The sequence below is a fragment of the Haliotis rufescens genome, unplaced genomic scaffold (assembly GCF_023055435.1).
Source record: "Haliotis rufescens isolate VD_foot unplaced genomic scaffold, xgHalRufe1.0.p SCAF_32, whole genome shotgun sequence".
NCBI classification, from domain to species: Eukaryota; Metazoa; Mollusca; class Gastropoda; order Lepetellida; family Haliotidae; genus Haliotis; species Haliotis rufescens.
The window spans coordinates 5,267,444-5,283,042 of NW_025964024.1; the positions used below are offsets into that span (position 1 = coordinate 5,267,444).

The following is a 15,599-nucleotide window of genomic DNA, read 5'->3' on the forward strand; positions in this document are numbered from 1 at the left end:
TGCGTGATGTTGTCATTGGTAGAATGCACAAACTTAACAAGAGGAAACGTAATTGGAATAAACCCATTCTGTCCCAGCCAGCTGTCATTCAAAGTCTGGCTACTCTACAGGAAAAGTTTGCAGTTTTTCCCACTAACAAGACCTAAAATAACAACCATTACATGTAAGCATCAATACATTAATTGTTTGATCAAAGAACTTGGTGAAAATGACATATCAAATAATGCCACATATCAGGCCAGTATGTAACTGAGGAAGCAATCTGCCTGAACCATAAATAAGTACTGTCAACTTTGGAGTCAACTGAAGAGCGTCCAGTCCTCTTTTGTACTTGATTCCAAAGCTCCATAAAATTCCGTACAAAGAGAGATATATTGCTGGGTCCAGCAAATGTACCACCAAATCCATGTCTCAAAGACTACACGTAATCCTAAATACAACCAAAGAAGGACTTTCTTTATATTCACAGAACGTATTTGAGACAAGTGGAATTAATACCATGTGGATTGTCAAGAAATTGCTTGACTTTTTGCAATCTCAGAAAAAAAACCAAGTTCAATTCTGTCAAAACATTTAATTTTTTAACTTTGTACACCACTTTCCTTCATGACAAACTTAAGGAAAAACTTCATTGCTCGGGGCATGTGTTACAAAACGTGGTGAACACAGTTACGTATCTAAACTAATGTCCAAAGAGACGATACCACACATTTTTCTAAATATTTTATTATGAAGAGTTAATTTTCGTCTGAAAAGGTACTTTTGCGTATCCTACGTTCGAAACCAAATGTATTCGGTCGATAAAACCGGGAACATTTGATCAATTGAGAAAAAAGCGTGCAATTTGCCCAAATGACGTTTCGTCCCGTAACACGAAATGCACGTGCATATCTCATGTATAAAACTGCTGACCCGACACCTTGGGATCACAGCAACAAAAAGCACACAAAAGAAATGCCACGTTTGACAGCGATTGAGAGAGAGAGAGAAGGAATGCTCCAACAGGGAGCTACGCACCGCGACGTCGCCAGAAGGTTAGGATGCGCGCGCATAACCGTCACCAGGTTAATGCAGCGGTTGCGTCAAACAGGTCGGACAGCAGACCACGGGTGACCACGGGTGACCACGCCTATTGAAGACCGCCACATCCGGGTACTTCACCTTCGGAACCGCTTCGTAACGGCGACGTTAACGGCACGGACGGCACTGGGACACGTGATAAGTCGACAAACCGTGTACAGGAGACTGCGGGCACATGGTATCCGAGCACGTCGCCCCTACCGCGGAGCGTTCCTGACACCTCAACACCGACTCAAAAGACGGATATTGGCCAGGCGACTTCGACGGTGGCAACGGTGGAACTGGGCACGTGTCATGTTTTCTGACGAAAGCAGATTTTGTCATCTTCAGGAACGACGGCCGGCAGCGTGTGTACCGAAGAGTAGGTAAACGTTTGGCACCGAACTGCATCCATCAAGTCAGGCCATATGAAGGCGGAGGTTTAATGGTTTGGGGCGGAATCTGCGGTGACGTCAAAACGAGACTCGTCGTTATTCGAGGAAACCTGAATGCGCAGCGTTATCGTGGTGACATCTTACAACCAGTTGTGGTGCCATTCATCCAACAACTGCCTAATGGTATCATTTTCCAGCACGATAATGCGAGGCCTAACACGGCAAGGCTGACCCAGAACTTCCTAGCAAACGCCAACATTCACGTTTTACCATGGCCGGCATGTTCACCGGACATGAACCCAATCGAACACATGTGGGACATTCTCGGCCGCAAAGTCAGGAATCGCCCTGTGCCTCCAGTTAACCTCCAGGAATTGAAACAATGCCTCTTCCATGAATGGCAACGCATCCCCCCCCCCCCCCCCCCCCCCCCAACGTCATCAGACGTCTGACGTCATCAGCCCGTAGACGTGTACTAGCGTGTATTGACGCTCACGGTGGACATACCCGGTACTAACGTGACTTTGAGACGTGTGTTGTGACATTTTCCACACTTGACTCATCAACTGTGTTCAAATGAAATTTTCATTTTGGACCCCCCGCGTCTTTACATGTCTGTCCTCATGATTGTAAAGGATTGATTACAATGAATTTTTGTACACATACTGTGAAAACATTACTCACAAATCATATACCAATTTTAAATGTCTGTATCGTTTAGTATTTTTGTAATGTCCTTTCAAACACGTGGTATCGTTTCTTTTGGACATTAGTTTATATTCAGAGGTTCAGGACAATTTGTGAAAAATGAAAGCAAATGCCATCTGAAGTTTAGTGAGAAAACAATATTTGAAATGAGACCAGTGAGACCGCCTCATATTTCATAATTAGATCTATGCATAAAGATTCAGAATGACAAAAAACTCTCCACAAGATTGTATGACAAGAGGGATAACTTCAACTTTCCAATAGTCAACTTTCCCTTCATGTCGAGCAATATTCCAGCAGCGCCAGCCTTTGGTGTCTACATTTCATAACTTTTGAGATACAATCGAGCATGCTTTTTCTACCAAGATTTGACTAAAATTATATCCGATGCAATTCCCTATTTTGACTTGTACAATATGTTCAAGTGTTTTCTTCAGGTGAACAATTGACTTACCTTTGCATGTGTTTGTGACGTGTGTCACGGGGCAGGATACGCTCACCTTTTCGTGAACACATGGTATCATTACTATTTGATAGCTATTCCTAAACACATGCTCATGGTATAGTCGGAATCGTAAAATCGACTCTGCTTCATGCAGAGATTGGAAATGGAAATGGTTTTGTCGCTTTATTTGCATCAAACAATCTACTACATGCAGATAGACGGTCAAGAAGGCAGATTGGACTGGGTGGTGCCATGAGACCTCGTGCTCGTGTTGACAGAGACCGAGATGCAAGGATCGAGAGACTGAAGCAGCAGCTTGCTACTTGCATAAAACATGAAGATGATGGATATAAATGTACAGTGCTATGATAAAACATGTGTATTTATGATATTTGATGTTGTGAAAACATTTGAGTTTTGAGTGAAGATGATCTCATATACAAAATGAAATTACAGTATCAAAAGTCATTTACATTCTTTGTTATCTTGTTGGAAGAGTTCATTTTACTTAAGGGATAAGGGTACAAGTGTGATGTGCACTCATCCATAATTTTTTTGGATAGTAGTGTAGACGATATGAGGTGTAGGCCAGATGAGGACAGGCCATGCAGTCCACCCAAATGTTCACTGGACCATATACACAGTTTCGTAATATAGATTCACACATGTTTCCACAAAGACTATGAAACAGCAACACAATATCCTGCACAGCCAGTACAGTTTCGTTTACCAGTAAATAGGACATCGTGTGATATTCAATTTCACATAAACCCAAACCTGTTACCAGGGTAGTTCATATTGTTCATGAACGTTGGAGCCCGATCTGCTTGATACTGAAGACGGTCAGGATGAAGTTTGACGAAATACTTGAGGAACATCTTGGAGCGTTTGGTATTTATCAGAAACGCATCTACCTGTTAATGTGTACACCAGCAATATTCTGCGGTCTGCAGTTGTTGAGCCCTGTCTTTACCCTCAACATTCCCAAACACAGGTAGGTACCTATGTACTAAGGCGTTGCTTATCACTTTTCGACACCGTGGGGTGGTGGTCGGGTAGTCTAGTGGTACAAGCGTTCGCTCGTCACGCCAAATACCCGGGTTCGATTCTCGACATGGGAACATTTTGTGAAGCCCATTTCTGGTGTCCCCCGCCGTGATAATGATGGAATATTACTAAAAGCGGCGTAAAACCATACTCACTCACTCACTCCACACCGTTGGTCAATGTAATTCAACATTCAACACTACTAAAACAACAGTGAATGAGGATGTGACTTTAACGCCGTTATGATCAATATTTCTACCAGAAAATGTCAGCAAAATTTAATAGGAAATGGCATGTGATATGTTGTAGACATTTATCAATTAAAACCAACGGATACATCGTTAATTTGAAACAATTATATATGTATAAGATCTTTTGCTTGAAATGATATACCTAAAAGACTGAAAATATATACCTTGTGAAAAAGTGAGACATTCAGCATGTTTCGTTTACAATTGTCTACTTATTATGTGTTTATTTGGAAAATATTAAAATCGATATTTTACTTGAGTATAATAAATGCTTATCAATAAATGTGTAGGTTTCTGGGCCTTTGCCTATCTCCGAGTACACAAATTCAGGGTTCTGTTTAAATTAAAACAAACCTTTGTGTTTAGTATTCAAAGGTTCATTGAAGCATATTGTTACGTCATATTATGTTTATTGTTATTATTATCAACCAGTAGTCTCAGATTCCAAAAATGAGGATTTATAAATCATGTTTCGTTGTCTTTGCTGTAAGTCATTGTCCTTATGACTAATCGTGACGTAAAATAGTAATGGACGCTTCCCAGGGCAAGGTTGAAGTACCGTCTGAGAAAGATGAGAATACGCTTTTCGACGTTAGGATTTAAGAATGACATAATAATGATAAAGAGGTTATCTCATTTGTTTGTTTTGGGGTGGTAGATATCCCGTCCATGGAATAAACATTGTATTCAGTTCGCCTGAACTCGCTTAATGCAAGGAATACAGGATATCGAATATTTTCATTCCTAGTAAAGGATATTACCATCCATAACACACTCAGAATCGCCATGGCTCTCCGGGACCCTGACTCAAACTATAAATCTCACAAATTCAATGTCCCTATACGATGTCTCCCCAGTCTTCTAATCTAAAGACTAGACAGGGTAGTGTCTGGAACAGCAACAACACTCACTGACCCTGAGATTCACACATAGCCACTTCATGTTGTCTTGCACGCCTGACTGCCCCGCCTTTGATTTCATTCGAAGCCGTGTATGAAGAAGATAGCAAATGACAACGAAGGGAATACTTTCCGCTCACCTGACATACTTTATCTTCTCACCCAAATACAAATACGTTTGGGCCTGCACTAGATCTTTTAAACATAAAACGTCAGAGAATAACCGATTATTTGACGAAAAAGAATCCATTAGGTGTAAAAGGCAAACTAGTGGTAATCATTGAAAATCAGTGATGACACCATAATTGAAATTCCTTTAGTCACGCACGCACACACGCACGCACACATTTATTTGTCTTTAGTCATACGCACGCACGCACGCACGCACGCACGCACGCACGCACGCACGCACGCACGCACGCACGCAGACATTTATTTTCCCTAATAGTCAGAACATTGCTATCAATAAATTCATATCACTTTGTATGCTGTAGATGCGCCCTCCCTGGTGTCAGCAACGACACATATGCTGTACAAGGACTTGACCATGAGATCCTCCTTAACGCCACCATACCCTGGAAGACGGAGAAAGGCGCCAGCGTCAGGGACTCCTGTCTCATCTACAAGGACGATGTTCCGGCGGGTCAGAACAGAACAACCCAGGAATGCAGCGCCTGGGTGTACGACAACTCCGTCTTCAAGAACACCGTTGTTACAGAGGTAGGTTTCATTGCGATTATCGACTTTGTTTATGTTCACCCAATTGAACGATAATTTGAAGACGATAGAAAAATAACACCGTGTTGCTTAAAGTTTCAGTATAAAAGGACGCTTGTTGTAGTGAGTGAGTGAGTATGGTTTTACGCCGCCTTTAGCAATATTCCAGCAATATCACGGCGGGGGACACCAGAAATGGGCTTCACACATTGTACCCATGTGGGAATCGAACCCGGGTCTTCGGCGTGACGAGCGAACGCTTAAACCACCAGGCTACCCGACCGCCCCGGACGCTTGTTGTAACTGTTTTCACTACCAAATAAGGCACACCGGGTGCCAAAATGACAGCTACTGTACACGTACTTGCTCACTCATTACCTTAACGGCAACTATTTTATTTCCAGTTCAACATGGTGTGTGGCACCAGGGGACTCCGATCTCTGGCTAACAGCATTCTGTTTGCAGGTCTTCTAGTTGGTTCTTTGGTTTTCGGCATCATTTCAGATGTGTAGGTATTTATTGTCCAGTGTGAGATCACTTGTATAACCTTTCTTAATATTCTGTTAAGATGATTTTTCGACTTAATGTAAACAAGGCGAACACCTTTTCTAGACTTATAAAACATGAGCTTCGATGTTAATTCTCAAAATATTCCTGCAAGTATTGTTGTGAATTTTTCCTAGGTTTGGTCGCAAGATGTCAGTGATGATGGCTGTATTGCTTCACCTTGGCACTGGCATAGGAACTGCTTTTGCCCCAAACTACACAGCTTTTGTCATCATCAGGTTCTTTAATGGTGCCTCCAGCATCACTCTCTTCATATCACCCTTCGTTTATGGTGAGATTTATTGAACAATTGGCGCTTTGTGCATTTGTCCGATAAATCTAAATCAGAACTTTCGTTTTAATGTTAAATTCTTGTCCTTTTGAGACACCACTTATATTTCAAGTGTGTGTGAGATCAATTTGTTTAGTATACATACTAAGGAGCATTCCGCTCTTGCCAGGTGAAACAACTTTTGGCATGTATATTTAGAATGTTACATTTTGTACATGTCTAGTTATTCTTTTTGAACTTTTTTTTGGTCAGTTTGGGATACGGTAAACAATCTTTAATGATTAAACATGGAGACAAAAACATTAAAGAAAGAGCATTTTGTTTGATTTTGATTGTATGGATCTTGTCTGTACAGATGAAAGTCCAGGGCCCACTTGCACAAAGCGATCTTAGCGCTAAGATGAACGTAACTCCCATACTTTAACATAGGCTTACAATAGTCGTAGTGCTAAGATCGCTTTGTGCAAGTGGGCCCTGGACTCGACACATTATCTTTCCAGTTATGGAACTCGTTGGTCCCTCCAAACGGACCTATGCTGGAGTTATCATCGAGTTCTTCTGGTGCTTTGGTCTGCTCCTCGTTGGATGTCTTGCCTACTTTATCCGAGACTGGCACCACCTGCAGCTCACCATTACCATCCCTGTAGTAGTTCTCTTTGGGTTGTACTGGTGGGTACATCGCATTGGGTAATTGGGTGTCGTTACATGTACATGGTGAAGTGGTAACGACATGGCTTATTGCATATTATTATTACACATTTGCCTGTGCCTGTCCTTGGATAGGACTGGAAGGGGAAGATTATAAATATATATATATATATAAAATTAATTAAGTACGTTAATTTATTGACGTGTTTCTGTATAATAACATATTCCATTAATGTTTTTGTAGTGTAATACGACTCGCATTTCTGTTATTTTGCCCCAGCTAAATCGAAACTTCTCGCAGTTGACATGACATTATGACAGAAACCCAACTTCAACCATAGGTTTCTGTCATCACTTATTCTTTAGTTTATAATTTAGTTTTTGAAATAGCTATGTGAATATCTAGGATTGTTCCCGAGTCTCCAAGATGGCTGCTGTCACGTGGACGTGAGAAAGAGGCAGAATCAATCCTGAGGGTAGCGGCAGATGTGAACGACGTGACTCTTCCACAGAAGCTGTTTGACAAGGACACTCTGGATGACGGTCCCCAGGCCAAGATCACAGAGATGTTCACATCTCCAGTCCTCCTCGTCAGGACACTCATCATCTTCTTCAACTGGTCAGTATAATGGAGTCGGGAAAGGTGACAGTTAAATTGCATGGGGTGGTTGGTTGATGATCCTCAGTGATTACTGTGATACTGATTATGTTTCCAACAAGCAAAGGATAAGGATGAACAGCTTTAACGCACTTTTGCATAAAATCAGTTGTGTTTGAGCACGAATGCATGCTGGACATTTGTAGTGTACACTTTCTTCAGGCCTACACGGCCGCCTCCGTGGTCTAGTGGTAGAACGTCCGCCCGGAGAGCGTAAGGTCCGGTGTTCGATCCCCGGCCGCGTCATACCAAAAAATGTTAAATGATGGAACTTGTTGTTATTCTGGCTGGCGCTCGACATAAAGGGGTTTAAACAAGGACTGGTCGGCTCGGAGTCAGTATACTGTGTCTGAGTGGGGTATTCATGTTAAACTGCGGCATGGTATCTCAGCGACGTTAAACCCGATTTCACCTCACCCCAGACCAACACATAATTAACCAGCATTGCAAATGTCGTGATCGGAAAGAGTAAACATGTAGAAAGCAGAATATTAGTCACCTAATAGGAGCTCTATGCTAATTGGTGCCTTCAGAAAGCGTATCTATGTTCAGGTCAATGAGAAACAGAGTTATGTAAGTTTAAGGGCACATGCTTTCAAGACTGATCATTTCTATTTACACAATAATGTATCATTTAGTCGTCAAATGTCCCCAGGATTGACACGGGCATGATAGATTTACATATGAACACGCTGTGGTCAGTTTTATAGGGTAGCTATTACGTTATTCTGTTTCGGCTGATAGTCGAGACTGGTTATATGCTGGCGTTGACGTTAACAAAGGATAATGGGAAAAGAGTTACTATATATGCGTCATAAGGAAACAGCAATCAAATGTCAGTATCTGACTCTCTCTTCAACACCTTTGCTCACCATCAGACATAACTTGATTAATTGTATTACCTGTGAACATTTGTGGGAAAGTATAGGAATTAAGTCAGTTTATATTCACATTTAGGAGAATAATCAACCACCCGTTAACACATTAAATAGATGATTTTAAATAGAACTGTGCTACTAATGTGTGATTAAACGGTAATCACCCCTGTGAAATAACTCACAAATACATAGCTCAATGCTACGTAAAATCACTCTCACCTATACGTAAAACAGGAGTCAAAGTGGAAATAAAACAATTGACCAATAAATTAATTACACAGGCTTGTGGTCACCATGGTGTTCTATGGCTTGGCACTTAACGTTGGCAATCTTGTTGGGGACATCTTCCTCAACTTCACCATCGGCAACATCATGGAAGTAGCGTCCAACGTCCTTGTTCTGATACTGCTCGACAGACTTGGAAGGAAACTTCTCCACTGTGGCAGTATGCTATTAGGAGGAATCGCCTGTCTGTGTACCATTTTCCCTGTCCTTTATGGGAATCAAGGTTAGTTGCACACCCGTTTAAAACTTATTACGTCCATAAATATTTGCATGGCCTTTCTTAAAGATGTCGAAAGTCATTTAATTTTGTCGTCGCGAAAGTAGTATGTGTTAGATGTTCATTCGAGTGTGCTGTGGTGATATATGTGAAAAGTAACTTTTTATCTCTTTTCAGAACACGAATGGATCACAATGACTCTTTCCATGATTGGGAGATTTGGAGCATCAGGTGCTTTCGCCATAATTTATGTCTTCTCTGCGGAACTTTTTCCAACTGTTGTGCGCAACTCCGGAATGGGCGGAAGCTCTGTTTCAGGGCGTATCGGTGGAATTATCTCCCCCTACATTGCAGACCTGGTGAGAAATATATGATATCACATGAAGTCCATCTACTGCACATGCTCATGACATCATATGGAACATCAGTAGGTATACGTATATGCTCGCGATATCATATGGAGTCTTCGTAAATCTACTGATGAAGCTCATGATATCATATGGAACCTTACTTAGTAAGTCTACTTTTATGCCAATAATATCAGATGGAGTCATAGTAAGTCCACTTATATGCTCATTAGTAAATTTACTTATGTGCCCTGAATAGCACATGGAGCCGCAGTAAGTCCACAGTACATGTTCATAATATCATATTAAACCTTGTAACTCAAACTGTATAAGCTCATGATCCCATATGGATCCTTAGAATGTCTACTGTATAATTATACTCATGATATCATAAGCCAACAACACCAAGTCGACTAAAGAGTAGGTGAAGGGATGTTACTGCTGAGGAGAAGTAACTGATGCCCTTTCGCCTAAATACAAGTAATCGGTGATTTGCCACAATACATGTACAGTAAACTACGGTTGTAACGAACTCAAGGGACCACAAATGTTAGTTCGTTATATCCGTAGTTCGTTATAGTGAGTGAGTGAGTATGATTTTACGCCGCTTTTAGCAATATTCCAGCAATATCACGGCGGGAGTTCGTTATAAGCATATATACAGCAAATAGCCGGGACAAAAAAAACTGTTCGTTATAAGCGTGTTCGTTATAAACGTAGTTTACTGTATATAAGATCAAGCTATATCGGCAAAGAAAGATGACGATATATACAACATGTAGTTAACATTATGTGGTATCTTTTTCCGGATATTTATAAAAAATGTACATAGTAGAAATCGTGTGTCTGCGGATTGATGGCACATAGTTTTGGACCAATACAGATATTTGTGGACGTAAGGACATACCTATCCCAAATGGGCCTTTCCATTGCCAAACATATTAGCCAAACGATTGTTTTACAAAGCTTTTCTTTCAAGACTAACATCATGTCCAGGGAGACCCGTGAAGATCCGGGGTAGAACAGGTCTTCAGCAACCCATGCTTGCCGTAAAAGGCGACTATGCTTGTCGTAAAAGGCGACTAACGGGATCGGGTGGTCAGGCACGCTGACTTGGTTGATACATCTCATCGATCTCAATTGCGCGGATCGATGCTGATGATGTCAATCACTGGATTGTCTTGTCCAGACTCGATCATTTACAGACCGCCGCCATATAGCTGGAATATTGCTGAGTGCGGCGTTAAACAACAAACAAACAAACAAACAAAAATCATGTCCAGGGAAATAATTTTTGTTGTTTAAACTGTGAGCAGTATTCCTTTATTATTTTCTTTATAAGAATCCCCTCTCCCGGTAATGAAATGACCGATGATTCGAAGTTAATGTTGATGTACAGGTTGTGTTGGTTGACGGAGACATCAGCAGCGCTCTTCCCCTCATCGTGTTCGGCGTGTTGACGTTGATGGCGGGGATCCTTGCTCTCGGGCTGCCAGAGACGCTCCATCGCAAATTGCCTGAAACTATCGAAGATGCCAAATCTTTTGGAAAGTGAGTACACACAGGATCGAACGTTTGAGTACATAATAAACCATGCATATATTTTTCTCAACTCCCTGCACAAAGTTGATGGGGGACGTTGTTTTTCGTCTGTTGTTCAAATTCAATTCTGGTGAAGCATTTGTGATTAAGTATCCACTAAAAGCTTAAAATCTGCAAAGTTCTATCTATACTTGCCCTTTAGCTCGTTGCACAAATCTGCTTCCAAGTGGCCATGCTTTAGTGTGTTGGTTCAAACCTAGAATTGTCTGGATTGTTTTTCTCGGCTTCGCACCATAACCGTTCTGGTTAGTTACATCAAGTAATAAGTGATTATTGTCAGAAATACATTCCTTCTATTTTGACGATTGTGATTACTGAAATTCTGCTTAACGAGGATAAACACACAAAAAAAATCTGAAAAAGATGGCGATTACACCATTGCAAGCTTAATTGACTGGAGGTTAGTTGAACCAATGAAACATGGCGCTGATGAGGCAATTTGACCAGGGAGCATCTATTTGATTTTCGGGGGAGGGGGGTTTGGCGGCAGGAGTTTTTCCCTAAAAAATAATCAAACCCCTGTTTTACTGAAACAATAATTACTCATGCCTCATATTGTAGGAAAAACAATATATCCATTTCTTGCAAACAGTGTGTGTTTACATATTGAGAAATCAAATGTTTATTCACAACTACTTTTATTTAACTGCGTACTTACCAAGACTGGTAAAGCCATAGTAGCATTGGGAACCAGCAGCAATCTTGGCATAGAACATAGCGCTAAGACTATTGTAAGCCTAAGTTAAGTATGGGAGTTACGATCATCTTAGCACTAAGATCGCTTTGTGCAAGTAGGCCCTGGGTCTGCTTCCACTGGTGAGAGAGATCAAGGCATTGTGTTCTGCCAAGCCTGACCCGCAGAGTGTAAACTTTACCCCAAATAAGACAAAAAGAAGGAAGAAAGAAACTCAAGAAGTCAGCTCTTACGTTGGGATGCTGGAATGTTTGCACCATGATGACCGGATTGTCAGGGGACCCCCTGGAGATGAGAGACCTTACCTTGGTCTGCTGCAGGATCAGATTCCAGCCAAAGAGGATTCACCACACTAAGCTAGAGGCAATACCTCATACCCGAAGAGATTGGACTCCTTTACTGGTCCCCTTTATGATTATCTGATTACAGAACTTCCACAGGGAGATGCCGAGCAAAGATTGGACCATCTGAGAGACACATTCCATGCCCCTTCATTCTCAGCCTTTTGGAAGAAGCAGGGGAAAACTCATGATCAAAGCCTAGCCCTGCGAACTCATCCCTGCCAGTGAGGATAGGGGCACAGCACTAATGGAATTTAAATGCTTCCTCACCAAGAAGACCTAACAAGCTCTCAGAACAAATGGAAGCAAATTACAGAAAACAGAAATAACATGTGAGAACAACTGCTTGCTGCATGTCTGCGAGGGCATTAAATTATCAACTGATATCGGTCCAACTTAAAAAAAGATGGTGCCCCTGAAATCTGCAATGGGCAAAGCGATGAGTGACAGAGGCAAGAAGATGGAGATGTATGATGGGCAATACTCAACTCTCCCCGATGGAAACAACACTGACTCTGACTCTGACTCTGCACTAGATGCCTAAAAATATTAATGCCTGCCAGTAATGGAGAAGGAGGACGAGAAATCCTCGATGGAGGAGCTGAGCAAGGCCATCGATAGGCTGTTTTTTTCAGGTTAGCACTCAAATTAGATAAGATCCTCCAGAGGCTATCAACAGCAGAAAAGGGGATCCTGCTAAGCCACCTGTATGAACTTCTTTGTCAGTGATGGGAAGGGGAAGACTCCAACATCGTCACCTTGTGAAAAAACAAGGGTGATAGAAGCGTTTGTAACAACTATATCTTAATATCTTTGCGGAGCATCGCAGGAAAAGTACAGATAGCAGAAGCAGCCACTCTATGTCAAACTCATCAACCTCACAAAAGCCTTCGACCTTGTGTGCCGAGATTTGGCCCCTCAGTATGACCCAGTCACTCTGTACTGACATGAAAGACGACTTTCGACATCCACAGTGGAGCAAAGCAGGGCTGTGCACTTGGCCCTACCCTGTTTGAAATCTTCATTACAGTCATACTAAAGCATGCTTTGAACCCTCGACTGATGGAGTCTACCTTCACACAAGATCGGATGGGAAACTGTTCAATCTGGCTCGCCTGAAGGCAAAGACTAAAGTACATGAAACTTTCTGCTTTTTGCAGACAACCTGGCTCTGACGACCCACTCAACGAAGAGTAAGACAAGAAAAGACAAACAATATGGGAAACAGCATCGTACAGTCTACAGCGATCCTCATCAATGTCTACGAGCTGGAGGTGGTGAAGCAGTTCACCTACCTCGGCTCCACCACCTTAGACAATCTGTACTTGGATGCTGAGATCAACAGGCAGATCGACATAGCGTCCACCACCTCCACTATACTGTGACAAAGAGAGTGTCGGAGAAAAGCAAGCTGACAACCCACACCAAGTTTGTTGTCAAAAGAACCTTCACCTTGAGCACATTGGTGTACAGCAGCGAGTCTTCGACCATTTCCTGTTAGCAAGAAAAGAGACTAAACACCGTCCATTGGAGCAACCTAAGGCACATCCTCGGAATTAGCTGGAGAGGCCGAGGTCTTTCCCACACCACGATCCTAAGTCTCATCTACCTGCTCAGACAGCTCAGACTTCACTGCCTTGGCCACGTATGGAAAACAGAACAACACCGCAGGACCTCGTGTATGGCGAGCTCGCAGCCATCAAAAGGGCACCATCAAATACGTCTGCAAGCGGGACTTGAGATCACTGGACTAAGAAAGGGGAGGAACTCGCCAAAGAAAATAAGGCATGAGTGTCTGAAGTATTCAGTTTGATTTTTTATTAAAAACAAAATAACTGAACACCAAATGTTGAAAAACTCCAAAACATTAATACAAAACATGCTGATCTCAAACCAAAATCCCCCCCCACCCCCCACCCCCCCCACCATCGAAAATCAAATGGTCGCTCCCTAAGCAACGTGAAATAAGTATTAATGATGACGCTGGTGAAATGTTTTTTGGCGGCTATTTCCAGAACCACAGGCAAAAGAGGCTATCACCTGGACCACGCTCATGATACAAATATACCACACGTGAATCCAGCTTTTGATGGATACTAACATGAAGAGAAGAGAAGACAGCAGCTTATATATTCTTAACAAGTTTTCACCCCCGTATTAGGTATTAATCAGTATTTTAAATCTGTATTCGTAAACGTACATATATATTCAAGTATTTTTTTTATGAAACATGTCTCTGATTAGGAAGCGATTTACCAATGTCATTCACATACAGAACGAACTTCTCGCTTAATGTTATGATGTTAAAATGGGGATCAACATACTATGTTTTCAGTGAAAGTTAAAAACAAACAAACTGCAATGCCAAAGTCTCGAATATCCGTCAAAACAGGTTCCATTTGGCGTAAAAGGCAAAATAGCGGTGAAAATGAATGGATCATTGAAAAGGGTAAGCATGTTGTGGCAGTCTGACAGTCATTTTGCATAAAAGGTCAGTGTTTGTTTGTTGGTAGCCTACACCAAGTATGAATTCTGTATGAATGTTCTCTATACTGTGGCGATACTGTTTACAATTTTTCAGAGCACCACATAATTGTTGTCTGTATATTACCATAAAAAAATTCCAAAAATAATTTTACTAGGATATTCGGAAAATTACCATTTGAAATTAATGTTGACAATATTTTTCACATATTCGTCAATGTATAACATAAAAAGTATTGGTGATACTCAACAACATTCTCTAACACCCACTCTTGATTACATCAGTCATGCTATGTTTAATTTGTTTACAAGTCTTTGATGGATATTTATAAGTTGAAGGAACATGAGAACAGGAAACGTCTGTTGATACCAACTGCTTTATTGTGTTTAACAACGCGTCAGGACTACGCATTTCCCCTTCATGGTGTGCACTAAAGAAGGGACAAGAAGTAGCCCTGAAAACCTTGTTTAAGAAACAATAAAGAGTGTTATCCATTAACGTTTCATGTCTTCATAAATATTACAGGTACTTTACGTTCCTCACAGAGTTCATAGTAATCTGTTTTACCATGTATGACTTTTTGGATTAACGAATAAAGTATATTTTGATACACTGTGTCGAAAGGTTTCTTAAAATCAACAAACATTGCCACTTTTTCTTCCTGATATGTTTGTGTATTTTTTCGTATCGGGTGAATAGTTGGTCAGTAGTAGAGAAGTCCTTTCAAAACCCTGCTTGGATTTCGAAAGTAGCCATTTATTTCAATTCCAAAACATTATTGAATAACTGATGTAAATATACCATGTAGCAATAGCTCAAGTTCTAGTATTATAATGTAAACATGTGGGTGATGCTTTGAGCTAGAGTTGTGTAGCACTACTATAGTCCCAAATTTCCAGGATTGTGTGAATTTGCCTGTACAGAAAATATGGTTGAAAGACGATGAGTAACAATGAAGATGGATCTTAACAGGGGTTGTGGGGATACCATCACATCTAAGAGATACACCATTGCGACATAACATCTCGGTGGGCTAGCACTACACAACCGGCATAAGTCCGGACTAGTACAAGTACAAGCAGACA

The 15,599-nt window shown here is 41.4% G+C and overlaps 1 protein-coding gene across 1 annotated transcript; it reads left to right on the forward strand.

Moving 5' to 3' along the window:
- Positions 1 to 3,210: 3,210 nt before the first annotated feature.
- LOC124147681 (organic cation transporter protein-like) lies at positions 3,211 to 15,124 on the forward strand. Its single transcript, XM_046518405.2, has 10 exons — positions 3,211 to 3,601; positions 5,299 to 5,524; positions 5,926 to 6,029; positions 6,205 to 6,359; positions 6,860 to 7,028; positions 7,414 to 7,626; positions 8,825 to 9,051; positions 9,223 to 9,404; positions 10,792 to 10,943; positions 14,045 to 15,124. Exons 1-10 carry the CDS (start codon positions 3,456 to 3,458, stop codon positions 14,127 to 14,129), a joined length of 1,659 nt encoding a protein of 552 aa, XP_046374361.2. The 5' UTR covers positions 3,211 to 3,455; the 3' UTR covers positions 14,130 to 15,124.
- The last annotated feature ends 475 nt before the right edge of the window (positions 15,125 to 15,599 follow it).

Bases quoted from the DNA above. Each gene is read 5' to 3' on its own strand.
- LOC124147681 (XM_046518405.2), top strand. From the start codon at position 3,456: ATGAAGTTTGACGAAATACTTGAGGAACATCTTGGAGCGTTTGGTATT. The intron at 3,602-5,298 runs GTAGGTACCTAT...TGTATGCTGTAG, and splicing joins CTCAACATTCCCAAACACAG to ATGCGCCCTCCCTGGTGTCA. The intron at 7,029-7,413 runs GTGGGTACATCG...GTGAATATCTAG, and splicing joins GTTCTCTTTGGGTTGTACTG to GATTGTTCCCGAGTCTCCAA.